General features: G+C 39.4%; 1 protein-coding gene across 1 annotated transcript; it reads left to right on the forward strand.

Annotated features, from left to right (window-relative positions):
• Positions 1 to 6050: 6050 nt before the first annotated feature.
• Positions 6051 to 6749, forward strand: LOC114384037. The gene is made up of 2 exons (XM_028343719.1): positions 6051 to 6383; positions 6555 to 6749. Exons 1-2 carry the CDS (start codon positions 6051 to 6053, stop codon positions 6747 to 6749), a joined length of 528 nt encoding a protein of 175 aa, XP_028199520.1.
• The last annotated feature ends 20188 nt before the right edge of the window (positions 6750 to 26937 follow it).

A 26937-nucleotide genomic window follows, 5' to 3' on the forward strand; every position in this document is an offset into this window, starting at 1 on the left:
TTGTAGATTGCTTGTAAGGATTCTTGATGCATAGTGGAAATCTAATTCAGGTTGTGGATTAGATAACTAGATTAGCTTCTCTAGAAATAGAGAGTGAACCAGTATAAAAGATTGTGTCTTTGTCTCTTGATTCATATCTTTCACTCATTCAAGATTTAATCAACTCATTCAAGTTTTATTCAAGGTTAGAAAAGATTCAAGTTTCATGATTTTGAAAGAAAGGAAGTTAATGAAGGATCATGTGTAAGGAAGGATTGATTAAGTATTGATTACATTCAATTCATATTTGTTTTGTGATACGATTTGTTTAGATTTTTTTTTTCCGTAACTCTATTTTTAAAACTACGATTTTGTAGGAAAACCGATTCACCCCCCCCCCCTCTTTGTTTATTGAGGCCATCATCTTTTTTCACAACCTACCCAACCTGTCCAAAACAATGTAAGACATTCTTTAGAGGAATTGGTGAAGCGAATGGTGACAAGCAACATTTAGTTGCAACAAAATGGGTGCCATGATTCATGATTTGCATACTCAAATTGTTCAATTAGCTACCACTATGAAACAGTTGCAGCAACAAGGTTCTGGCCAACTTCCATCCCAAATAGTTGTCAATCCATGAGGGAATATTTGTTCCACAACTTTAAGGGGTGGAAAGGAGCTACAACACAAAATGTAGCAGATTCTAAATTGAAGAAAAGTGGTGTTGCGACAAGAAGAAGCTTAGAGTGCCTTGGATAAGAAGCTTCGCCATCGAGAGAATAAGCCATGGAAGAAGAAGCTTCACCACTGAGATAGTGCCTTGGATAAGAAGCTTAGAGAGGAAGAGAATGAGAGAGAGGGGGGGGGGCATGAGAATTGAAGGAGATTAGGGAGAGAAGTTGAACTTTGAAGTGTGTCTCACAAGTTTTTCATTCATCAAAGTTACCACAAGTGTTACACATGCTTCTATTTATAGCCTAGGTAGCTTCCTTGAGAAGCTATTGTTACACCCCTCCAATAGCTAAGCTCACCCCATGCCAAAATACATGAAGGAAGAAAGCTTCCTTGAGAAACTTCCTTGGCAAGCAAGTGTAACACCCCTCGAATAGCTAAGCTCACCCCCAAGGGAAAACATACCCCTCCAATAGCTAAGCTCACCCACCCCCCCCCCCCCCAAAATACATGAAAATACAAGAAAGTTTCTACTATAAAGACTACTCAAAATGCCCTAAAATATAAGGCTAAAAACCCTATACTACTAGGGTACCCTTAACTTGTAGGGTAGGGTGCCCTTAATTTGTAGGACAAAATACACGGCCCAAATGAAGGAAAACCTATTCAAATATTTACAAAGAAAAGTGGGCTCATACTTAGCCTATAGGCCCAAAATCTACCCTATGGCTCATGAGAACCCTAGGGCCTTTTCCTACATCTTTGACCCAATCTTCTTGGAGTCTTCTATCAATACCCTTGGGGGGTAGGATTGCATCATCCCTTCCCCCTTGAAAAGGATTTGACCTCAAATCTAGAGGTTCTTGAAATTTTGGGCTTCTTCCCTCGACACCTGTAAAAAGAATAAAAACATATATATTAGTGGTGTTGGGTATGTTAGAGTAGGGTAAGATTTGAAAACCCCTTGCCTGGGCCTCTTCCCATAAGGGAACATGGTTCCTCACCAACTCAATGAGTGGTGCTACAAGTATAGAAAAATATGGGACAAACCTCAAGCTTAAGAGGTATGACAGTGCTAAGGGATGTTTCCCATGATAGGAGAAGGTAGAAGGATTGTTTAAGAAGGGTGCTCTTTTGATATCACCTTTTGTTGCAAAATGATTTTCCTTCTTAACAATCTTCTTGGCAGAATCCTTTTCCTCTTTTTCCTTCCCCTTGGCCTTTAATGACAAGGCCTTACTATCCTTCTTATTCTTTTGTTTTTCTAGTCTTTCTTCCTTATCCCTCTTATCTTTCATAGTTAGTTGATCTTTGTCCACCTGTGAAGGTGTTTGAGGATTGCAACACAAACTTTGTTCCTTTACTTGAGGAATAACCTCAAGCTTAAGAGGTATGACAGTGCTAAGGGATGTTTCCCTTGATAGAAGAAGGTAGAAGGATTGTTTAAGAAGGAGTGCTCTTTTGATATCACCTTTTGTTGCAAAATGATTTTCCTTCTTAATAATCTTCTTAGAGGAATCCTTTTCCTCTTTTTCATTCCCCTTGGCCTTTGAAGTGAAGGACTTACTATTCTTCTTTTTTCTTTTGTTTTTCTAGTTTTTCTTCCTCATCCCTCTTATTATCTTTGGGTTTAGAAGGTGCAGCCCTTAAGATGTCTTGACCTTGCTCTTTCTTTGGATAAGAGTGAGAGCCATAAGATTTTGAAGTAGGCTTCCTTTTAAGTTGTTGCTCTACCCTTATGCAAAGTTGGACTAGGTCATCTAGGTCCCTATATGGAAGGAGCTCAACCTTGTTCCTCAATTCCATATTAAGTCCACTAAGGAACCTAGCAATACTTGTTCTTTCCTCCTCCTTAAGCCCAAATCTCAAAAGGAGTAGTTTCATTTGTTGCCTATACCCTTCAATACTCACACTCCCTTGTCTAAGCCTTGGGAGCTTATCCATGAGCACCCTTTAATAGTAGGAGGGAATGTGCCTCTTCCTAAGGGCACTTTTTAAGTCATTACAATACTCTATTGGAGGATCCCCACGAATCCTTCTTTCCCTAACTAGGGAAGTCCACTAATAGATGGCATACCCTTGGAAGCTAAGGGTAGCCAAAGGAACCTTCCTTTCCTCACTTGTATGATGGCAAGCGAAGAGTTTCTCAACTTTCATTTCCCAATCTAAATAAGCCTCTACATTGTCCTTCCCATGGAAGTATGAGAGGTTAATGTTAGCCTCTTAAGGCTTTCTTTTCTTTTCTTTTCTCTTAGTCTTATACTTAAGGCTTTCTTTTCTTTTCTAGGATGTGACCTATGCCTTCCTTTATAATAGTCATTAAGTTCTTCACTTAGGCTCTTGCAGGAGTCATGACTACTATAGGGGGCATGTTTTTTCTTTTCTTAACTCTTTTAGTATTTTCTTTATTTCTTATTCCCTTATTTGTTCCCTCTCATCTTGACTTATTTCTATCCTCTCTTTTCCTTTTTCTTTTCTTTCTAGTTTTTCTTTCCATAACTTGAGGGAACTCAACTCATCTAATATTCTAGATCGAGGGTCCTTATGACCAGTACCCTCACCATTAACACTAGATGAATGGTGACTCATGTTGGTTCCTAAGTTGTGGTTCTTTCATCTTGGGGGTTTGCAAAAGGTAAAAGCTAGGGTTCAAAAGAACTCAAGATAAGCGTGATAAGCAAGAAGAATGTATTATGCAATAACAAGATAAACTAGGCGTGACTAGTAAAGAAAATAAGCTATGAAAGTAAGCAAGAAATTAAAGTGTAAGAAATGTAAACTAGGCGGATCCTAAGAGTGTTTAGATGACCACATTTAGGGTTCCCAACAAAACACTCACTATCCTAAGGGAAAATTGCTTAAAATTATTACACACAAATGGAATTAGGGTGACCTATTGGAGGCTCCCAACTTACTTCCAATGAAAAGCTCTTTTGTTACAAAATTTGAAAGCAATGAAGGTAATCGTACAAGTGTCCAATTACAAGTAAATTGCCAATTACAAAATTACAAAAGAAAGTTCTCAATTTTGGTGGCTGTTCTCTCTTTGGTGTTTCACTCAATTTGGAGTGCTTCTTAGTCCAATAGCTCTTAAGGTCGTTGGCCTCTTTCTTCTTGACTCAAATCTTTAATGGATGGCACCAATCCTCCTTTTCAATTCCCTATATGGCAACTCAAAAACAAGGAAACAAAGAGACAAGCAATAACCAAAGACAAAAAATGAAATGAAAGCTAAACCAATAGAGTTTTAACGACAATTTTTCAAGGATTATTTAGCAATTAAAGCAATGAAAAGCACATAAAAGAAAGCTAGGATTCAAAGAGAAACCTAGAATGGCTCTAGAGTAGAGTAAAAAAACAAAAAAAAAGACTCAAGAAACCTCTAATTTTGGCACTTGTTTTCACACTACTTTTCAATTGAAATTTTAGAACTAAGATTGGTCTAAAATAAGCACTAATTATAGAACAAAGTTTGATCCAAAACAACAAGCACACTTCCCTTTCACTTTTTTTTATTCTTCCTGGACACTGATTTTTCTACCAACTTGTATGATTTTTCTTATTTTTTCCTTTTATCCAAATCACTTGGTTCTTTTTTATAATTTTTTTCCCAGATGTCTAGAAAATTCAGTAAAAGTTTTAGCTTCAAATTCGTAGTGACCAATTCCTATTAATTTTTACAAGTTCATATGTTCAAGCTGCCAACACCAGCGATTTCAGACTTTGAATTTTAAGCATGGTATGTTGATTTCCTTAGGCTTACTTTCAACTTTCCTATGTATGTTAAACTCACTAGGCTTGTTTACCATAGTTTTAGGAGTTGAACATTCTCTTAGGATCAAAATTTCAGCCAGCAGTTCAATCACCAAAACTCAAATTTAGAATAGACACAATCATAAGGAAACGTAAAGTTCAAGAAAAGGTTCAGAATCAAAGACTCTAAGAATTATTCATGAACATGTTAAGGAATAATTAAAATGCAAGTTTTGACTCAACTCAAATAATAGGCTAAAAAAATTTCATACACTCATGAACAAATGAGTTAGACAAAGAAACAAGAAAATAAAATTCAGCACAACATAAGGAATCTTATGTGACAAGCTTCATGACTAGACACGACTTCTATGACAAAACTACAATGAGTGAACATGTCACTCTAGATTTTTGAGGTTTTCTTACACTTTAGTGTTTTTTCTTTTAAGAATTATATGGTTTAGGATTCAGCCACTAAAATAGCAAGACAAAACTCAAAGGAACCTAAACTCAACACAATTCGTGGTTCAAGAATAAGAACAAGAAATTTGAACCATAAAAAATCAAATCTAGCTTCTATAGCAAGTTTAATCGGTGGAAATTCTAAAGAATCATGTTAACAACATTCAACACAAGACATATGAGGAAATACATGGAGAAAAAAAATGAAGAAACAACAATGGAGGAGAAGATAAAGATGAAATTAATTGAGGTTTAAGGAGCACCTACTTGAAGCTCTTGTGCTCTGATACCACTTGATGGAAGCTTGCTTGAGAAGCTTCTATGGAGGCTGGATCTTTGAGCTTCAATAAGGTCCTTCAATGGTGATTTTCAGCCATAGAGTTGCAGCGGAAGATAAAGGAGAAGAGGGGAGAGGAGGCGCCATCCACTAAGGAATAAGCCATGGAAGGAGAAGCTTCACCACCAAGAGAGAGCCTTGGATAAGAAGCTTAGAGAGGAAGCTTCAATGGAGGAAGAGAATGAGAGAGAGAGGAGGGTGCATGGGAATTGAAGGAGATTAGGAAGAGAAGTTGAACTTTGAAGTGTGTCTCACAAGTTTCTCATTCATCAAAGTTACCACAAGTGTTACACATGCTTCTATTTATAGCCTAGGTAGCTTCCTTGAGAAGCTTCATTGAGAAGCTAGTGTTACACCCCTCTAATAGCTAAGCTCACCCTCAAGGGAACACACACGCCTCCAATAGCTAAGCTCACCCCCAAGGGAACACACACGCCTCCAATAGCTAAGCTCACCCCCCCCCCCCAAAAAAAATAATACATGAAAAATACAAGAAAGTCCCTACTACAAAGACTACTCAAAATGCGCTGAAATACAAGGCTAAAAACCCTATACTACTAGGGTACCCTTAACTTGTAGGGTAGGGTGCATTTAATTTGTAGGCCAAAATACACGGCCCAAATGAAGGAAAACCTATTCTAATACTTACAATGAAAAGTGGGCTCATACTTAGCCCATTGGCTCAAAATCTACCCTAAGGCTCATAAGAACCTTAGGGCTTTCTCCTGCATCTCTGGCCAATTCTTTTGGAGTCTTCTATCCAATACCCTTGGGGGGTAGGATTTCATTAGAAATGGTTTTACGTTGATTCATAGTACAAATGTTTCTGCCATTACCTAGCCCACCATGCCACAAAAGTGCAAAGATGTTGACATTTTCACTATTTTCACATTTGCAGATGCCATGCTGGATTTAGGTGCTTCCATTAATGTCATGCCTACATTTTTTTATAAATCCTTGAAGCTTGGTGATTTGAGGCCAACTAAAGTGGTCATTCGGTTAGCAAATCGGAGCACCGTTCAACCACTTGGAGTTTTGGAGGATCTACTTGTCAAAGTTAATGGTTTCGTTTTCCTTGAAGATTTTTACATTTTGGATATGGAAGATGATTCATCTAGATATGGTTCTATATTGATCCTAAGGAGACCATTCCTCATGACAGCCCAAACCAAAATTGATGTGCATATAGGGACACTTTCCATGTAGTTTGGTGATGATGTTGTGCAGTTCAACATCTTTGATGCCATGAAGCATCCCTCAAAAGACCACTCACTTTTTTTTCTTGGATGTTATTGATTATATGGTTGATAGTTGCATAGATTTACATTCTGATTTTGATGTTTTTTTTAGATTTCTGATTTTGATTTTGGTTGTGATGATGCATCTGTATGTGCTATTTGTGTAGAGATTAGTGTTGCTCTTGCTGCAGGTGCAGAATTCCAAGAGGTTGATGTTGTAGTAGATGTGGTTGTATCAACAAATGAAATTGTGGTTGCAAGCCAACCTCCATTGCCTTCCATACTCCAGCTACCATCTTCAGACTAAAAGTATTTGCCTACACACTTTAAGTATGCTTATTTAGAGGAAACTAATTAGTTTCCTTTGATTACTTTCTCCAAGTTGAGAAAGAGGAAAAGTTGTTGAAATTCTTGAGAGATCATAAGAGAGCCATTGGGTGGACTCTAGCTGACCTTCCTAGGATTAATCTTATCGTCTACATGTATAAGATTCTATTGGAGGATGAGTTCAGACTAGTGAGATAGATAGCCATAGAGGTGCCTCAATCCTATTATCCAAGATGAGGTCAAGAAGGGGGTGATGAAGTTGTTGGCAGTGGGGATCATTTACCCCATATTACATAATGAGTGGGTTTGTGGCGTCCCCAAAATAATGACTGGTTTAATAGTAATGATTTAATTAACAAAAACCATGGTATTTTTTTTTCTTCTTTTTCTTTTTCATTTCTTTCTCTTTTCACTAAAACAAGTTTTCGAAGGAAAATCCTCACTACAGAGTCCTGAATGGCCAGTTCACAACTCTGTTCGGAGTCATTTCTTTCTCACTGCTCATAATCTCTAAACTATTTTGCTTTTTCAAAAGAAAGAACGTACCAGCCATTACTTTAGGTCGTCACGTGAAAATAAAAGAATAAAATACGGTCGATAAACTCTTTTACAAATAAAGTTACTAACGCTTTCTTTTCAAAGAACAAGATCGATCATAAATGCATTCATCATTTAAAGCTGTCCAAAATATGGGAGTTTTACAAAATGTATAGTGTCATCCAGAGCAAAGGTGTCCATAGTGGTGGCTTCAGCCACATGTATACAATCATCAAATGCCTATACATCAGGTCTACCCATACAAAAACAAAAGAGTAAACCTAACAGTTAGTCCTAGATACACCCACCCTCAAAAAGTATACAAAACTAATCCAAAAAGCTGTCCACTAGGATGAAGAGCCCCCGCTGATCGCCATCTCCCTCGGGCCGCTATCCTCCGTAGAGTCTGCCTCAGATGCCGACATGACTTCCTCGGGAGAATCCACCTCGAGAAGTGGATCCTCATCACCCTCTAGAAAGTCAAGGGCATCCACAGCAGGCTCAGGAGGTAGCTCCTCCAGGTCCTCCTCAGGGTCTTCCTCGGATGACGTTACCTCGATCACTTGAACGGGCTCCACTAGACGATATGGTGTAGGCGTGGGTAGTATCCACTCCACAGTGCGCTGAAGCGTCCGTGCAGGTTCATCTGGATGCACCAAAGAAGTAGCCGTGAATCGAATGGTGCCCCGAAATCGGCACCTCGTGTTGCCTTCGAGGGTCTCCCAAGCTCCCTCTAGGCACTCCATCTCTACTCGATCACGAATTAGCTGTGCCGCCATCACGATCTACAAGAAAGAAGAGAAAGGGGTAGACTCTTTCACAAGAATCTAACTGTGCTGCACACGATGCGTCTCATAAACACTACATGCAATAAAAGGGGTATTTTAAGGCTTTCCATCTCTGGTAATCGATTACACAACCTTGGTAATCGATTACCAGAGGCTAAACTTGAATTACACAGCCTCAGGACATGAAATATGCAATAATACACTGTGTAATCGATTACACATGCCTGGTAATCGATTACCAGTGACCCATTCCTCTGTGTAATCGATTACACAGGCTGGTAATCGATTACCAGAGGCTCCCTAAGTTTCCTGACTTCGTTTTCAAGCCTGGTAATCGATTACACCCCTTGGTAATCGATTACCAGAGACCATCTTAGCCTCCTGTCCTCAATTTTAAGCCTTGTAATCGATTACCCACCCTTGGTAATCGATTACCAGAGGCCACAATCCACATATTACACAAAATTCACAGCTGGCCAGCCACCACAAGCCTCCTTGCTTTGTGGTCTTGTTTTCCTTTTATCTGTTGACTGCCAGGAGCTCGCCTGCTTAGGTACATCACAGGTTCTCACTGACCGACTATGCCCGGGTTGGGTCGGGATTGGTCAAGCTTGGTTTTGGGCAATAGCACCCCACCTGACGTCCCCAAGGTCTCCTGACCCCCGCGACATATCTCCAGGTACCACTCTGTGGTCAACAATAAAAGCAGGAAGTTTCACCCTTCAACACTTCCTCATCTCAAGCTTGTAGGATCATGGGGTACCCATCACATGTGGTACTAGGTGGCGGTCGGGCGATGGTGCACAACAAGTTTTCCACATCCACAATGCGCGCATAAACCCACCATCCCCTGTTGCCCACCTCCAACTGAGCTCACGTACTCCTACGTAGCCCATATCCTCGTTTCTCTCAACACCGGGTCCCCATCAATCCTCCCAAGCTTCCACAACATCCAAGCAAAACAACATTCACACAGCACAAGCTATCACAGCCAAGCAAAACAAAGCAAAGGCAGAAAACTCTGCCAAAACACCAACCAAAAATCACAGCTTTTCCCACTCAAAGACCCCAGTAACAATTCCTTCGATCCAATTTGTTAACCGTTGGATCGACTCCAAAATTTTACTGGAAGTCTATAGTGCATAAGCCTACATTTTGACCGTTGGGATCTACTAGCAAACATCCAGAACTCATTTTACATTACTCTTTCCACAACCAGCAAAATACATGGATTTTTCTGCACTTGTGCAGAATTCTGCTGCACAATTTTACAGCAAAATCTGCACAAAGAGTATATTTCGAAAACCACACTTCCCCTCATCCAATCTTGCCCAAATCAATTCCTACAAGTCCCAATTCATGTATCAATCATGTCTAACCCAAAATCAAGCTTCAAAACACAGCAACACAGAATCTAGGTGTCCAAAACCCCTCAATTCAATGGGTTTTCTAGGTTTGAAAAGTGAAATTTAGAATGAGGTAAATTTGAGGCAAACTCTCACCTCACACCAGTCCATAACATCCATTTAGACTTGTTCAAACTGGATTTACACCTAAAATCTCACCGAATCAAAATTTGACTCTTCAACACCCAAATTTGCCCTAGCAATGGCTCTTTGTTCACTTTGGTCATTTGTTTTTCTCTCTAGCTCAGCCTAACCTTTCTCACATGTCCTAAATGACATTTCAAGCTAGTATTAACTCACTTTAACCTCCATTTACCACAGAATTCAGACTTAGCCTCCAACTCTCAAAGTCTCACTTTTTTTTCCACTCATAACATCACATTCTCACTTTCTAACCTTGGGTTAGTTCTACCCTTCGTCTCTAACAGATTTCCATCAGCAATTTCAGCATATAAACATCACAAACATCATCACAAAAACCCTAAAACAGAATGGGTATGTCTAACTCATCCAAACATGGCGATTTCAACAAGTTTTCAGCAAATGCCTTCACAAATAATCATCACACAGCAGAAAACTAACAAAACCACCCATCATATCTCCCAAAACCCCATACCCACGAAATTTAAGGGAGAAAGAAGTCCACCCAAACCTGGATTTTCGAAGTCCCACTCGTAGCCACGCACTTCACGGCTCCGAAAATGCTCTCCTTTCGCGATTTGGGGCAGAAATGGTGGCCAAAGGTTGAAGCTTTGCTTGAAGCTTCAATGGAGAATGAAGAAGAAGAAAGCTACGTGAGAGAGGGAGAGAAAAGGCTTCTGAATTTCTGCTTTGGCTGAGTGAGGAGAGAGAAAAGCTTTTTGGTTTTAAAATAAAAAGGGTTTTCCCTTTTTTCCATTATTTTATTAAAGCTCTGCCACATGTCCCTATTCGATTGGAGCAAAAGGGCCCACTTTCTCTTTTTGACTGTGACCCATACTCAGTCACAAAAGTGAGAAAAATCTGACCTTTGAAACGCTAAAATCCTGCCTCGGTTTGCGTGTCGTTTCTCTGATTCCAGTTTCTCGCGTTTCTCTGCGTCCGCCGGGGCCAGTTTTCGAAAGCAAACAATATATATATCAAAACGCTCAGAATGAAACCCCGAGTGTGGTTTAGAGGTTGTTTTCGTTAAATTTTAAGTCGCACGCAACACGATGATTTTTAACTAATTAATTAGGAATTAACCCATAACCTCCCAGTTATGGATTTCTCTCCCTTAATTAGCCTAACCCGCATATCTTGCCCCCCGCTATTCCTACTTCTACCAAGAACATATAGGCATATACACTGAATAATACTTATATATAATCATTCAAAATACATCGTTTCCAAAAATTCCGGATAGAAATTTCTAGGATGTTACAGGTTAGTCCTATACAGGTGGTTTCTAAGAAGTCTGGGATAACTGTTGTGAAGAACCAAGACAATGAATTGGTTCCAACTAGAGTGAAGAACAATTGGTGGTATGCATAGATTACAGGAAGCTTAACCAAGCTACTCATAAGGACTACTTTCCTTTTCCCTTCATTGACTTGGTCTTGGAAAGATTGGTAGGCAAGATCTATTATTGCTTCCTAGATGGATTTTTAGGCTACATGCAGATCCCATTCACCAGAGGACCAACACAAGACCATATTCACATGTCCATTTGGCATTGTTGCTTACACCAGGATGTCATTTGGCCCATGCAATGCCCCAGGAACATTTCAAAGGTGTATGGTGAGTATTTTTTCTGATTTACTTGAGAGTTGCATAGAGGTGTTTATGAATGATTTTACTATTTATGGTTCTTCATTTGATGCATGCCTTGAGAGTTTGTCTAGAGTTTTAAATAGGTGTTTCGAGACTAACCTTGTAATAAATTTTGAGAAATGCCATTTTATGGTAACTAAAGGTATAGTCTTGGGTCACCTAGTCTCTAGCAAGGGTATTGAGGTCGATAAGGCCAAGATTGATATTATTTCTTCTCTTCCATACTCACATCAATGTAGGAAGTTTGTTCTTTTCCTGGACATGCAAGTTTCTATACGAGGTTCATTCAGAACTTCAGCAAAGTTACATTTGTTGGATCAAGAGTTTGAAGACTTGAAGATTAGTCTTAGGATTCTTTTGGTTTTTACAATTTTGCAATGCCAAATAAATTCCATAGATGTGGCATTTGTATTGGATGTTTTAGACAAGGCATGATTGGATGGTTTATATTAGATTTCCTTATCCATGCTTAGTAGGTATCGAAACATAAGAAGATTAATGTTTGATCTCAAAGTTTCTAAGAGGCAATAGGTTCAATCACTATGTAATAAGTTATCAAGTTTAGATAATCAAATTACAAAGTGTGATGAGTAGCAACAAAACTTACTTCTCTTTGATCTTTGGCAAGTTATATTGAATGAATCAATTACCAGGTTTTGTAATCAATTACCCAAGTCAATTTCAAAAGAAGGAAGTCTCTGTAGCTCAAGATAATCGATTACCACATTTCTACAATCAATTAGGTTGGATCTTGAAACTTAAGAGCTACATGTTTCAAAGTAATCGATTACCAGAGTTGATAATGGATTATTCCAGAAAGCATAGAGGCTTGAGAAGCTCTTTGTGAAATGAAATAATAGATGACCTCATTTCTATAATTGACTACCAAGTTTTTAGAAATGTAGATCAAGAGAGATTTTGACAAATTAATTGATTACCCCTTATGATAATTGATTATTTTTTTGGTTAAAAACTATATATATCTTCTATTGATCATTCTTATTAATGACTTCGCTTTTGATCTTATCTTTTGGAAATACTTTCTAAGAGTCATCTAAAAGAAGAATTCTGCATTTTCAACAAGAGATTCATGATGGTCAAGATTCATTCATTCTTCATCATGATTTGAGCAAAGAAAGAAAGGCTTAAATATTTTATGATCTTAGCATTCAGGTATATTCAATCCTATTTTGAATTCTTTCTAGTTTTTGACATTGATTAGGGTTATCAGGGGTTATTTGTGAGTTGATAGGGTTTCAAATCCCAATCTTTCTCTTGTAGGGTTCAAGGAAGAGTAGAGTATTAAGGAATTACTTGTGCATAGTGTTTGTACTTGATTCTTTATTAGTGAAAGTTCTAAGGGTCATTAGAACATCTGGGTGTAGGTCCTTCTAGGAATGAATCTGTATAAACCTTGTGTTTGATTCTCTTTAACTCTAAACCTTTGTCTTGTTATTCAATCTTGGTAATGGAATTGATGTGAAAAGTTCATATAACTCTATTCTCTAAGGTTTTTGGATATATTGGTTTTAAGTGTTGTTGATCTTGCTTTAATATATCATTTGTGAAAACCTTGATTTGTGAAAGGGTACTAACTTTAATTGAATTAAGAAGTTAAGTGATAAAGTTTTCGAAAGAATCCATTCAACCCCCTTTCTAGATTCTTGGCTATACCAACAACATTGCCGTTGTCCAACCTTCCTCAAAAGGATGTGGAGTTTGATCAGTCATGCTAGACAACATTTTAGGAGCTAAAAAGAAGACTTGTCACAACTCCCATTATTCAAGCACTTGATTGGGACCTTCCTTTTAAGCTCATGTATGATTCTTCTAACTTAGAACTTGGGGTTGTTTTAGCTTAACGTGTTGGTAGAGTTCATCATGTCATAGTCTATGTCTCTCACACATTGGAAGCAACTCAAGCAAACTACACCACCACTGAGAAGGAGCTTTTAGCTATAGATTTTGCTTTAGATAATTCCCGACCTTATTTGCTTGTCTCCAAGACTATTGTTATCTCTAACCATGCAAATTTAAAATTCTTGTTGAAAAAGCCTGATGCTAAACCTAGATTGATGAGATGGATGCTTCTCCTTCAGGAGTTTGATATAGAGATAAGAGATAAGAGTGGTGTAGAGAACCTAGTTGTTCACCATTTGATCAGGATTGAAAGAGCACTAGACCTTTTTTCCTATTAGGAACCATTTTTCTGATGAGCACCTTATGCAATTGCAGCCACATCAATTTCCCCTTAGTTTATTGATATTGTGAATTATCAGGTTGCTGCTATTTTACCCCAACAACTACGTAGGAATCAGATTGTTAAATTAAAAAATGTTGTTAAATAGTATGTGTGAGATAAACCTTACTTGTGCAAATTTTGTAGTGACTAGGTGATCTGTAGATGCATTTCAGACCATGGGATCTAGTCAATGCTCCATTTTTGTCATGCCTCCCTTGATGGAGGACATTATGGACCACAATAGACAACAAGAAAAGTGCTTGATAGTGGGTCCTATTGGCCCACCATTTTTAGAAATGCACATCAGGCCTTTTCCACTTATAAGCAGTGCTAGCGGGTAGGAGTGGCCATCACTAGTGGGCATGAGATGCCCCAACAAGCCATTCTCTTTTGTGAGGTTTTTGATGTTTGGGGTATTGATTTCATGGGCTTTCTCTGTTTCTTTTAGTGATTCATATATATTTCTTGTGCTAGATTATGTCTCCAAGTGGGTGGATGCTAAGGCCACAAAGACTAATGATGCTTGAGAGGTTAAGGATTTTGTGAGGTCCAATATATTTTGTAGGTATGGTGTGCCTAAGGACATCATTAGTGACTAGGGGAGCCATTTTTTCAACAAGAACATGATAGATTTGCTTCAAAAGTATGGGGTTGTACATAGAGTTGCCATAACATATCACCCCCAAATTAATAGGAAGGATTGGAGCAAGCTGCATGAGGATACTTTGTAGGCTCATAGGATAACTTACCAGACCCTAATAGGAATGTCTTCTTATTGGATTGTCTTTGGTAAAACATGTCATCTACATGTGGAGATTGAGCATCGTGCTTATTGGGTGGTGAAGAGTGTTAACTTAGCATTTGACTATATGGGCATTGGGAGAAAGCTTCATTTTTAAGAACTTAAGAAGCTCTACTAGGATGCCTATAAGAAATCCAACGAGCTCTACCTGGATGCCTATAAGAACTACAAGGAGAATATCAAGCATTTCCATTATAAATGATCTTAAGGAATGAGTTTCATGTTGGCCAGAAAATGCTTTTATTCAATTCTCGCCTTAAGCTCATATCCGGTAAACTTCATTCTAGATGGTAGTGCTTTTATTCAATTCTCGCCTTAAGCTCGTATCCAGTAAGCTTCGTTTTATATGGTAGGACTTTTGTTGTTACAAATGTTTTTTCTCATGGTATAGTAGAGATCAAGGATGAAGCATTTTCATGAGAGCCCAAGATTTGATGCAATCCTACCCCCAAGGGCATTTGATAGAAGACTCTAAGAAGATTGGGCTAGAGATGCAAGAGAAGACCCTAAGGTTCTCATGAGCCTTAGGGTAGATTTCGGGCCCATGGGCTAAGTATGAGCCCACTTATCTTTGTACATATTAGATTAAGGTTTCATTATTTTTGGGCCTTTTATTTAAGGCTCCATAATGTAGGTAGAGTACCCTAGAAATGTAGAATTTTTCAGCCCTTGTATTTTAGGGCACCTAGACTAGTTTTTGTATTAGGGGTAGTTTTGTAATTTTACATGCATTAAATGAATATTTGATGTGTGTGTTGGGAAATAAATTTAATTGAATTGGGAGAAGCCCAATCCAATTAAATTTTAGAGGGGGAGGTGAGCATTTGCTTGCTACACCCCATTGCCACATCATATAGTCATACTTTGTGCATGTCCTTCATGCTTTACATGCCTCATGACACCTAAGCACACTTAGTAGAGAATCTTGGAATTGATCTTGTATTAGTGGGCTGAACCATAGCTAAAATTCACTAATCATAATTAGTGAAATTTCAGCTCCAAAATTTGGCTCCACAAATTCAAGTGAAATTTGAATAGAAATTCAAATTTTCCTCCAATTTTGTGTGACACTTAGGCTATAAATAGAGGCCATGTGTGTGCATTTACACTTCAAAGTTCAGACCTCATTTGAGGCACAAAATTTCGTGCTCCTTCTCTCCCTCTCCCTCCATTCATCTTCTCCTACCTTCAAGCGCTTATTCATGGCTTCCTATGGTTGTGAGCTTCTTCTTGACTCATATTCTCCTTGAAGTGGCGTCTCCAATCATCTTTCTTCCTTCTCCATTTCGCTGCCATTGAACTTCAAGAAGCAAAGGACTCCATTGATGAAGAAGATCCAAGGCCTACAAGCTCCACATGGAGCTACATCATGTGGTATCAGAGCATCTTCATCTAGGTGATGTTCTTTTGCTTCCACTATCTTTTTGTTCGGTGAATTCACTTTAATTCCTTGTTCTTCATGTTATTATCCATGTATATCCTCCATTGTCTTGTGTTTTGGTTCTGTTTAGAGTAGATTCTAAAAAATAAACCGATTAAATCTTAGATCTAAACTTCTTCTTGCATTTCTATAGTTCAAATTTTATAGATCTACTCTTGAATCATGTTTTTGTGTTGATTTAAGGTTCTATCATTTTTCAGTCATAATCTTCTTGTGCTAAACCTTTAGATCTAAATTTTCTTCCAAAATATTGATTTTAAAAAACAACAAAAAAATCTAAGTGTAAATCACTTAATCCATGTTGTCTTAGAGTCATGTTTAGTCATAATAATTGTCACATTATGTTCTAAGTGTCGCAACCTACCCTTTTGCGGGCGAGCGAGGCGAGGCTCACGGGTTCGTCTTCCAAAGGAGGAAAATGCGTGGAGTCGCCACCAACATTTATTTGTGGAAAACGTTGGAAAAACCGAAGGAAATCGGTCATAAAGAATATTCCAGATTCGGGAGTTGTATTTACGTTTGAGGAAGGTATTAGCACCTCTCACGTTTGTCCCAAAGGACAACAGCCTTAAATTAGAATTGTGTGAAATTGTGTATCTAAACTTTTATTTCTTTTTTATTTTTGAGGTCAACAAAAGCGGGGCTCTTGCTCCTATGTACCCTCCATCGAAGAGGAAATTAGACCTACGTAGTTCTTTCTAAAGGGCGAATCAAGCGATTCTTTTTACTTGGAAGGTGGTCCTTTTAAGGCGTTGGACCTTAAAATGATCCATTTTTACTTGGTGAGAAAAACTGAGGTATCGAACCTTAAAATCCTTTTTAGTGATTTTTTGCGGACGAGCTTGACTTTGCGAGTTGATTTTAGCCTTAGTTTTACTTTAGTTATTAGTCAATTCAATTAAGAAAGAGAAATCCAAAAGAGAAACGCCCGATTGATTTTTTTTGGTTTATTTTACTAAAAGATATTTTTTGATTATTATATTATTATTTTACCTCTTTTTGGTTTCCAACGTGGTTACGGCATGACCGAACGGTCGGATTTCATTTTAATAGAAATTAACGGATATTACAATTCAAATGATTGGTGAAAATTTATTTTATTTTTTGATTAGGCGAGAAAATGATTTAAGTAAATCACTAAAGCACGTCAAAAGGGGGTATGGAAAGTAAATGAAACGAAAATAAAAGTACGCGAAACAAATGGGGACCACTAAGGGTACATAGAATGAATTGAAAAGTTAGATTTCGGGAACTTACCGGTTGAAGACCGAAGAACGAAGAAGAGCGGTTGAAAATCTTTGCAAAATCACCCACGGAAACGTTACGGAAGCGCCTCGGCTTGGATTTTCTTCACGGAAACAATTTTTCTCACTAATTTTAAGTGATCCCGAAATACCAGGAGTGCTGAACCTCTTTCTCCTTCACTCCTCCCTCATTTTATAGGAAAATAGGGGAGGAGCTTGCCACCCAGCTCGCCCAGGTGAGCCAGGTTGCTTCCTCCAGAAGCAACCGCCTTCTGGAGGAACATCTTGGAAGGCCCAAGTGGGCCTGGTTGCTATTTGCACCTCTTTTTTTTACTAAATACACCCCTTTGCTTTTTTTTGGTGATTCTTTTTCCGTAACGTTACGAAACTTTACGAATTTCGTAACGATACTTGTTTTCTTTCCGTAAGGTTACGGAACCTTACGGGTCATGTAATTACTCCTTTTTTAGCTTTCAGAATGTTACCGAAACTCACGGATTGCATAACAATACTCCCTTTTGATTTCCGACATGTTACGGAATTTCACGGATTGCGTAACAATGCTTCCTTTTGATTTCCGGCATGTCTCGGAACTTCACGTATTGTGCAACAAAGGGTGCCAAGTACCTTGAAGCGGTCAACCAAAGGTGGCATGCCATCAAACAATAGTCCCCGGATGAAATTAGGGTATGACAATTGCCTCTCCAAAACAAACACAAACAAAAGACACCAATAACATAATATATACATATACACATGTTTGGCGAAGGAGCCGATCGGGAAAATAACAAAAAAACATATTTCCCAGTCACCGGAGGCTCCGCGTTTAATAACGGAGGACACATGAACAGCGCTAGGCAATCAATTCATGGGGCTCCGAATAGGATGGTGGAGGATACACGAACAGCGCTAGGCAATCAATTCGTGGGGCTCCGAACTCAATGGTGGAGGATGCATGAATGACAATCAATTCATGGGGCTCCGGGTAAGATTAGAGGGTGGAGGATAGTCGAACAGAGCTAGGCAATCAATTCGTGGGGCTCCAGACTCGATGGTGGAGGACGCATGAACAGCGCTAGGCAATCAATTCATGGGTCTTCAAATAAGATTTGAGGGTGGAGGATAGACGAACAGCGCTAGGCAATCAATTCGTGGGGCTCCAGACTCAATGGTGGAGGATGCATGAACAGCGCTAGGCAATCAATTCATGGGTCTTCGAATAAGATTTGAGGGTGGAGGATAGACGAACAACGCTAGGCAATCAATTCGTGGGGCTCCAGACTCGATGGTGGAGGACGCATGAACAACGCTAGACAATCAATTCATAGGTCACCGAATAAGATTTGAGGGTGGAGGATAGACGAACAGCGCTAGGAAATCAATTCGTGGAGCTCCAGACTCGATGGTGGAGGACGCATGAACAACGCTAGGCAATCAATTCATGGGTCTCTGAATAAGATTAGAGGGTGGAGGATAGACGAACAGCGCTAGGCAATCAATTTGTGGGGCTCCAGACTCGATGGTGGAGGATGCATGAATGACAATCAATTCATGGGTCTCCGAATAAGATTTGAGGGTGGAGGATAGACGAACAACGCTAGGCAATCAATTCATGGGGCTCCAGATTTGATGGTGGAGGACGCATGAATAGCGCTAGGCAATCAATTCATGGGTCTCCGAATAAGATTTGAGGGTGGAGGATTGACAAACAGCGCTAGGCAATCAACTCATGGGGCTCCAGACTCGATGGTGGAGGACGCATGAACAACGCTAGGAAATCAATTCATGGGTCTCTGAATAAGATTTGTTGGTAGGATCGAATGGTCCACTGGGTTTTTTCACTTAAAAAGGCGAACATGCTTTAGCAAGGAAAAATAAATCATTCGCGAGAGCACCATATCTTAGAGAAACAATATACCCATGCCAAAGGTAATTTTCCTTGTAACTGAAAATGAAGGGCAGGATGTCAACATTTAGCTTTTAAATGAACATTCAGGGGAAACGTCGGGTCAAACTGAAACTGGGAATAAAATCACTCATAGTGTATAAAAACTCACATAGGCAAGTGTTCTACTCTAATCCCAAACCATAACTGCACCATGACTTTATTTTGCACATGATTTCCTATCGAACCAAAAGATCACATGCACGATCACAGATCAATAGGATCTTCTCGAGGGTAGTGTTTTTGGAGAGGAAGCTGGGTGTGTCGGTCTTTTCCTCTTTGTTTATGTGGGGCGGGATATCACCAGTCAAGAGCGACTTTGAATGGCAATCCCAAAGGAAGAACTATTTCAAAAATGGGTTTTCCTTTGCCGGCAGTCATTTACCTTGCCGAAAAATTTATCTTGTCAGAAGATCCTCTATTCTCTTTCCTGGTTTCCTGTATCGATTGGGAATTATTCTGTTTTTCCTTCGATCCTTTTCTTTTTACTTTCTTCCGATCTTCGATCGGGAATCCTTCTTTTCCTTTCCTTTTCTTTCTTTTAATTTCTTCCTTTCCGATCTTTGGTTGGGAATTCGGGTTTTAGCATTCGTTATTCGCTCTTCCTTGAGGAGATTCTACTGTCCTTTTCTTCGGGGGAAAGGATGATGACTCTTTTCATGGGCCAAGGTTCAAAGTAGCTTAAGGTTGTGTCTCAACATGGTCTTTTTATCGTGCGAGCCCGATTTTGATATTCGAGGCAAAACAAATTCATGTGTCAAGATGTCGGTCTTGGGTTGAATTACCATATTATTTCTGCGAGGTACGCGTAACAATGATGATTTGGGAACAACGTGCAAAATTAGTCATGGCTACAGCTAGGTGGGTACTCAACCATCCAGTTTATGGCATTGTGATACTAAGGCTTGGGATTTACACAAGTAGAGCCAATATTTCCAAATTATGTTCTTTCATCGGTTCAACGAATCCATCCATTCTCATCTTGGTTATTCTGGAAAATAAACTCTTAGTGTCAGTCTCTTGTTTCCAAAAGATATGTTTGCTCTCTACAAATGATTTATGCTTCCTATGACCATAACATGCTGACCTTTGAGGTCTTTCTTTCTTTTTCTTTTTGTTTGCAAAAACTATACATCCATCGTTATCTATGAGAAAAACTTTTTCTTTGTACACCTACATTCCTATACATGACAACCTCTTTCCGTATACCCATGCATTAAAAACTCTTTCTCTTTATATCAACATGGTCTATAAAAACCCTATTCCTGTTCAAAGATTTCTTTTTTTCTTTTTCAACATACACTTGTGGTTTATACAAAAATTTCTTTATATACATTCATTGCTCACACACAAGAATTTCTTTTCACACATTATTTACACACACACAAAATCTTTCCATACACTTTTTACATATAAAAAACTCTTTTCTTTTCTTTATAGATACGATATTTGTTCATAACCGTAAATGAGATTTTGGATGTTAGCATTTCGTTTCTAAATGACCATTTAGAGGAAGCACTGGGTTCAACAAAAATAGAAGAAAATCACTCAAAGTGTATCAATCTCACACAGGTAAGTGTTTTATCCTAATTCCGAACCATAGATATGTCATGACTTGATTTTGAAAATCATTTCCTATCAAATCAAAGATTACATGCGTGATCATGGATCAATAGGACTTTTTCTTAGGAATGGTTTGTTTTCTTGGTGGGAAATTTGGCTTTGAGTGTTTTTGGCCTTTTCCTTTTTTGTTTTTGTTTAGTGTGAGGTGAACAAGTCACCGACGCACAAGATTTTGGTTGGCAATCAAAGGGAGAGGGCCACTTTAGGTCGTGGTTTCCTTTCTTTTTTTTTTTCGTTTACTTGGTGACAATTCTGTATTGTTCGGATATTGTCTGGTCCAAAGACCTTTTTGGATGTTTCTTCTGTTTTCTTCTGATCTTTGATCGGGAACTTTCTTTCTTTCTTTCTTTCTTTTTTTGCTTTCTCCCCCTCTTTTATTGGGAATTTTCTTTCTTTCCTTCTTTTTTTGTTTTCTTCTGAGGGCAAGGATTGACATTCTCACCCAGGGTCAAGGTTTATGATAAGTTGGGATTTTGGCTCAAGGCTTGTAGAACGGCTGGTCATGATATATGTCAGTGTTTGGACAACGGTTCAGGGATAAAGGGGATGCCCCACATTATTTCCATGACACACATGCAATGATGACGATTAGGAAATTTTATGCAAAACTGGTCATGCATGCACCTATGAGGACACTCAAGCATCAAGTTTTTATGGTTATGTGACACTAGGGCTCAGGATTCATTTTCCCTATTTAAGTCAACCCAGTGTTTCCAAAATATGTTCTTTTATCAAATCATGCATTCATCCAAGTCTATTTTGGGCGTTCGGGAAAATTTTCACAGCATTCACCCTTCAGGTGCATACATCTTTTTTCAAAAACTGGTTATGATCAGTGAAATTTTTTTCAAAGAAAAGCTGGAAGTTATCTCTTTTCAAAAGCATGTTGGCTTTTTAGCTGAAAGATATATTTTTGTTCTCTTTTTGTTTTTGTTTTTGTTGTTTTTTTTTTCATGAGGTATCTTGCTACCTAAACATGTGTATATTTTTGTGAGGTATTTTTGCTATATACATGTGTATCCATGGTATCTTGCTACCCAAACATACATACATACATATATATATATATATATATATATATATATATATATATATATATATATATATTGTGAGGCATTTTTGCTATATACATGCATATCTAAGGTATTTTTCTACCTAAACATACGCATATATATTTTGTGAAGTATTTTTTTTTGCTACATACATGCATATCTAAGGTATTTTCACTGCCTAAACACACATACATATATTTTGTGAGGTATGACTACCCTCCGAGCTTGCGCTTGTTTTATTTAAATTCCTAGGATCATGAGCAACTAGGTGTGTCCTACTATGACTTGAGAAACAAAAGTGATCAAATAACAAGCAGGGATTTAAAAGGTACTAGGTTGCCTCCTAGTAGCGCTTCTTTAACGGGACGCTTGATGACTTGTCGGCCACGAACCTAGTACTTTGCTTATCTTTGGCTTTGGACTTGGTCACCTGCTGGTCGGCCATGGGTCGTAGGCAACACACTAACTTTTTTATGGATGAGTTGAGGGGCTTTGGAGGTGGCGGCGGTGCGTCTGTTGCCCGCTGCCAGCCATCCCCAGGCTACTGTGGTGTCTCGCCTTGCGCCTGCCTAGGGGCGCAATACTTCTTGATGAAAGCCCGATTAATAGGGGGCCTGATGACCTTGCTGGGGGCGACAAACACTCCGTAGAACTGACAGAGGCCCGTAATCAGAGCTGGCAACTCCAAGGCCCTGTTGGACTTCTTCAGGTCCACTGGGTGTCTTGCGGGCGCGATCCTTGCAAACAATAGATGACATCAGAAATCAGTTGAGTGATGTGCATACTTACCTATGTCATGATGGCGTGACCTTGTTGGGGGGAACAGGCACCCTATAGCACTAATAGAGGCCCGTAACCAGAGCCGGAAACCCCAGGGCCCTGTTGGGCTCCTCCGGGTCCACCGAGTATCTTGTGGGCACAGTCCCTGCAAATAGTGGATGGCATTAGAAATCAATTTAGCCACATGCATACTTACCTATGTCATGATGGCGTGACCTTGCTAGGGGAAACGGGCACCCTGTAGGACTGACAGAGGCCCGTAACTAGAGCTGGAAACCCCAGGGCCCTGTTGGACTTCTCCGGGTCCGCTGGACGTCTAGTGGGCACAACCCCTACAAATAATAGATGACATCAGAAATCATTTGAACCAAATGCATACTTACCTATGTCGGGACGGCACAAACCAACTGATACTTCCGCAGGGGGAGATCGGCACTGCGGTCGCTGGGCAGAATGTTGCTAAGTAGCAACGTCATCTATATTTGTGTAAGAGTGGTCATGTTGGTGCGCAGGATCTGCACTCGTCTCTTTGCAGTGGCACGGGTGAAATCTTGCCCCGGTATGCATAGTAGTTGCGTGATAGCCTCCTTCTCTGGTTGTGTTCGCACAGTTGGTCGCCCTCCAATATCAGGGGGTGGCCCAGGAATTGATAAAAGGAAACTACTCACCCCTTAACTGGGAGCGCATGTGTCGGTTAAGCATTAAGGGCAGAGGACCTTAAATTCTCTTAAGGTGTGGCTATGGAGCCCACTGAAAGTGAGGACACGTAGCATTCTAAAGTTGGTGACGTGTCACCCTTTGAAGGTGAGGGCATCCAGCCCACTAAAGGCGAGGGTGTGCAGCCCTCTGAAGGCAAGGACGTGCAACCCTCTAAAGGTGAGGACGTGTAGTCCTCTAAAGGTGAGGACGTGTAGCCCTCTGAAGGCGAGGACGTGTAGTCCTCTGATGGCAAGGATGTGTAGTCCTTTAAAGGTGAGGACATGTAGTCCTCTGAAGGTGAGGGCATGTAGCCCTTTGAAGGTGAGTACGTGTAGTCCTCTGAAGGTGAGGACGTGTTGTCCTCTGAAGGTGAGGACGTGTTGTCCTCTGAAGGTGAGGACATATAGTCTTCTGAAGGTGAGGACGTGTAGTCTTCTGAAGGTGAGGACGTGTAGTCCTCTGAAGGTGAGGGTACTAGTACCCAAGGGTCCACCCTTATGAGAAAGCATGAGATTGACTCATTGAGAGGGCCGGTCATTCCAAATTCAAAAGATTGGACATTAGATGTAGGAAATCTATGCAGTTAACATGAATTTTAGGGATGCAGATGCATGCAACCTTTGTCGTGAAATTTGGTAAATGCGGACTTCATATGAGACAATGCAATGTAATGGAAAGTTGTACAATGTTCATGACATTATTTCCCTATTTTTTGATTTTGATTTTGATTTGATTTTTTTTTGGAAAACACAGATTGACTGTCATTTTGAAAGAGGTGATAGTCCATGCAACCTTATCCTATCTTTTGCAAATCTCTCCGGGAACTCCCTCAGAGTGTGTGTTCTGTTTGATTTAGTCACTTGACCATTTTGGAGTGATGACAATGGACTCATTTGATGTTTAATCAATCCATTGAAATCCTAGGGTTTGTCCCCCTCCCCCCCCCCCTTTTTTTTTGTTTAAAAACATCGATGGGTGAGAACTTTTGATCGGCCCCTACGTTCACTTGAGGCTCATGCACAATGCCCTTTATTGCCCCAGTGTAAGGCTTTGAGGTACCAATTTGTTATCTTTCGTCATGACCTTGTAGCTGGAAACCTATTGGGTGAGAACTTCTAATCTGCCCCTAGGTTTACTTGAGGTTCATGCACTGTGCCCCTCATTGCCCCAGTGTAAGGCTTTGAGGTACCATTCATTGTCTTTCGTCATGACCTTGTAGCAGGGAACCTATTGGGTGAGAACTTCTAATCTGCCCCTAGGTTCGCTTGAGGTTCATGCACGGTGCCCTTCATTGCCCCAGTGTAAGGCTTTGAGGTACCAATCGTTGTCTTTTGTCATGACCTTGTAGCAGGGAACCTATTGGGTGAGAACTTCTAATCTTCCCCTAGGCTCGCTTGAGGTTCATGCACGGTGCCCCTCATTGCCCTAATGTAAGGCTTTGAGGTACCAATCGTCATCTTGTTTTCACAACCTCGTAGTGAGGAAGAATGAAAGAAGCAGTTGATTCTTGCAAAAAGAATTTTCCAAGGATGAGAAATAATTGAAGGATTTTTTTTCAGTTGATGGATTAAGTCAAATGACTCCTATGTAGAAGCAAGCTATTTTGATGTTTTGATGATGCCAAAGGATCAAGTGCTTCTAAGTTTTATTCAAGACAAGAATCCAAGAATCCAAGAAAATCAAGATATATGATCAAGTCGATCTCTAGAATCTTAGGAAGAAGTTTCCAAATTGAAAAAGCAAAAGGTTTGGCCAAAGAATTCTATCTAAATCATTTCAATTTGAGATTTACTCTCTGGTAATCGATTACCAGCAGCTGAAAATGTTTATAACAGTCACTAGAAATTTGAATTCAAAATTTATAATGTGTAATCGATTACACATGGATGGTAATTGATTACCAGCAGTTTATTGAACGTTTTAATTCAAATTTTAAAGCCTATAATCGATTTACACAAGTCTTGTAATCGATTACACAATAGGGGATTTTCAAAAAATAATTTCCAAGTGTCACATCTATTCAAATGGTTTATGAATGGCCATCAAAGGTGACTTGGAAACGCAAATTTAAAGAGAGTTTTCATTGCCCAAAAAGTTTTATCCTCTCAAAAGATTAAGAGTTTTTCTGAACTGAAATGTCTTATCCTCTCAAAAAGATTCCTTGGTCAACCACTTGCATATTCAATAAGGAATTTTGATTGATCTTCATTGTACAATATATCTCTTTTAAGAGAGATTTCTTCTTCTCTTCTTCTTATTTCTGAAAAGGGATTAAGAGACCGTGGGTCTCTTGTTGTAGAGGATTCCCGAACACAAGGAAAGGGTTGTCCCTGTGTGGTTCAGACTTTGTAAAAGGAGTTTTACAAAGAGAGTGGAAAGTCTCAAGTGAGTTGCTTGAGGACTAGACGTAGGCATGAGAAGTGGCCGAACCAGTATAAATCAAGTTTGCATTCCTCTCTTCCCTTAAACTTCTTTTATTTATTGCTATTTATCTTTTGCTTTAAAGAAGTTTATTTTGAATTGTCTTTTGAGTAATTCATGTTAAGGGTGCATTGTTAATCCAGAAAGTGAAAGTTTAATTGGGGAATAGTCTTTGTATCTTAATTCAACCCCCCTTTCTTAAGATAACTGAGGTCATTTGTCCAACATCCTATTCTTGATAACTCACTTCTCTCTAAAAAGACAAACTTTCCGGAATGATAAAATGAGGTCACATGAACGTCTTGAAAACACAGTCAATCAAATGCTTTTTTTTTTCTTTTTCTTTTTCAACCTTTTTTTTATTTTTTTTATTTTGAAACTTATTTGTTTTGAACTTTACTCGTTGTTTTACGGCACCCCCACCAACGTGCAAGACGAGTAATTTCTGATTGAACGGTCTTGGAAGTCAGCACTTAGGAGCGCATGTCGCTCGAGCAAACAAACCAATGGCTTGCACCCACATTCCAGTGGAAGCAAAGATGTAATTACGAGAGGATGAGGGACAAAGATGTCAGATTTATCCATTTATATTTAGCGTTGTAACTATGGTTTACAATAATGGCATAAACTTGAAGATCCTGATGAGTCATTAGAGACATCTAACAACAGCTTTCAAAATTGCCCCATGTGTGGTGTCGCTTGTCAGTGTTAGGATTCAACAAGCGATTCTCCTCAAATTTCAGCCAGCCCACATCAATTAGACTTTGCACCTTATGCTTCAGGGTGATACAGTGCTCAATGGAATGCCCCAGGGCTCCTCCATGATATGCACATGTTGCATTCAAGTCGTATCCTCGGAAAAATGGAGGTTGAGGAAACCTAGCAGGGGTTATGGCTACCATTGAATTATCGAGTAGATATGAGAGTAAGTTTAGCATATGACACCAGAATTTGGGGTGAATCCTAAGGCTTTTTGCTGCAAAATTCCTTATTGGTTGGTGTTTTGGTTCGTGCTAAAGGTGGTGTTTAGCATTGGTTGTGTGGTAGACAGGCCTTGTGGTTGATTTAGGGATGGTCTTTGTGGATAATTGGGTGGTAGGGAAGGAGAAGGTTTGTTATTGGCTGAGTAATGACATTGTTGGGTTGGTGGGAAACTTGGCTGTATAGGAATGGCAATCACAGCATGGGCTTCTCCCTCATTCTCACCCTCTTCATTTGTCCCAGTTTTTTTTGCATTTATCAAAGCATGATGATCAGATTTGCCTCTTTTTAGACCCACTTTGATCCTTTCGTCGGTGAAGACCATATCCGCAAAGCTTGAAGGTGTGTAACCCACCATTTTCATAGTAGAATACTGGTAATGTGTCTACCATCACGATTACCATCTCCCTTCCCAT

The sequence above is a fragment of the Glycine soja genome, chromosome 14 (assembly GCF_004193775.1).
Source record: "Glycine soja cultivar W05 chromosome 14, ASM419377v2, whole genome shotgun sequence".
In the NCBI taxonomy this organism is placed as follows: domain Eukaryota; kingdom Viridiplantae; phylum Streptophyta; class Magnoliopsida; order Fabales; family Fabaceae; genus Glycine; species Glycine soja.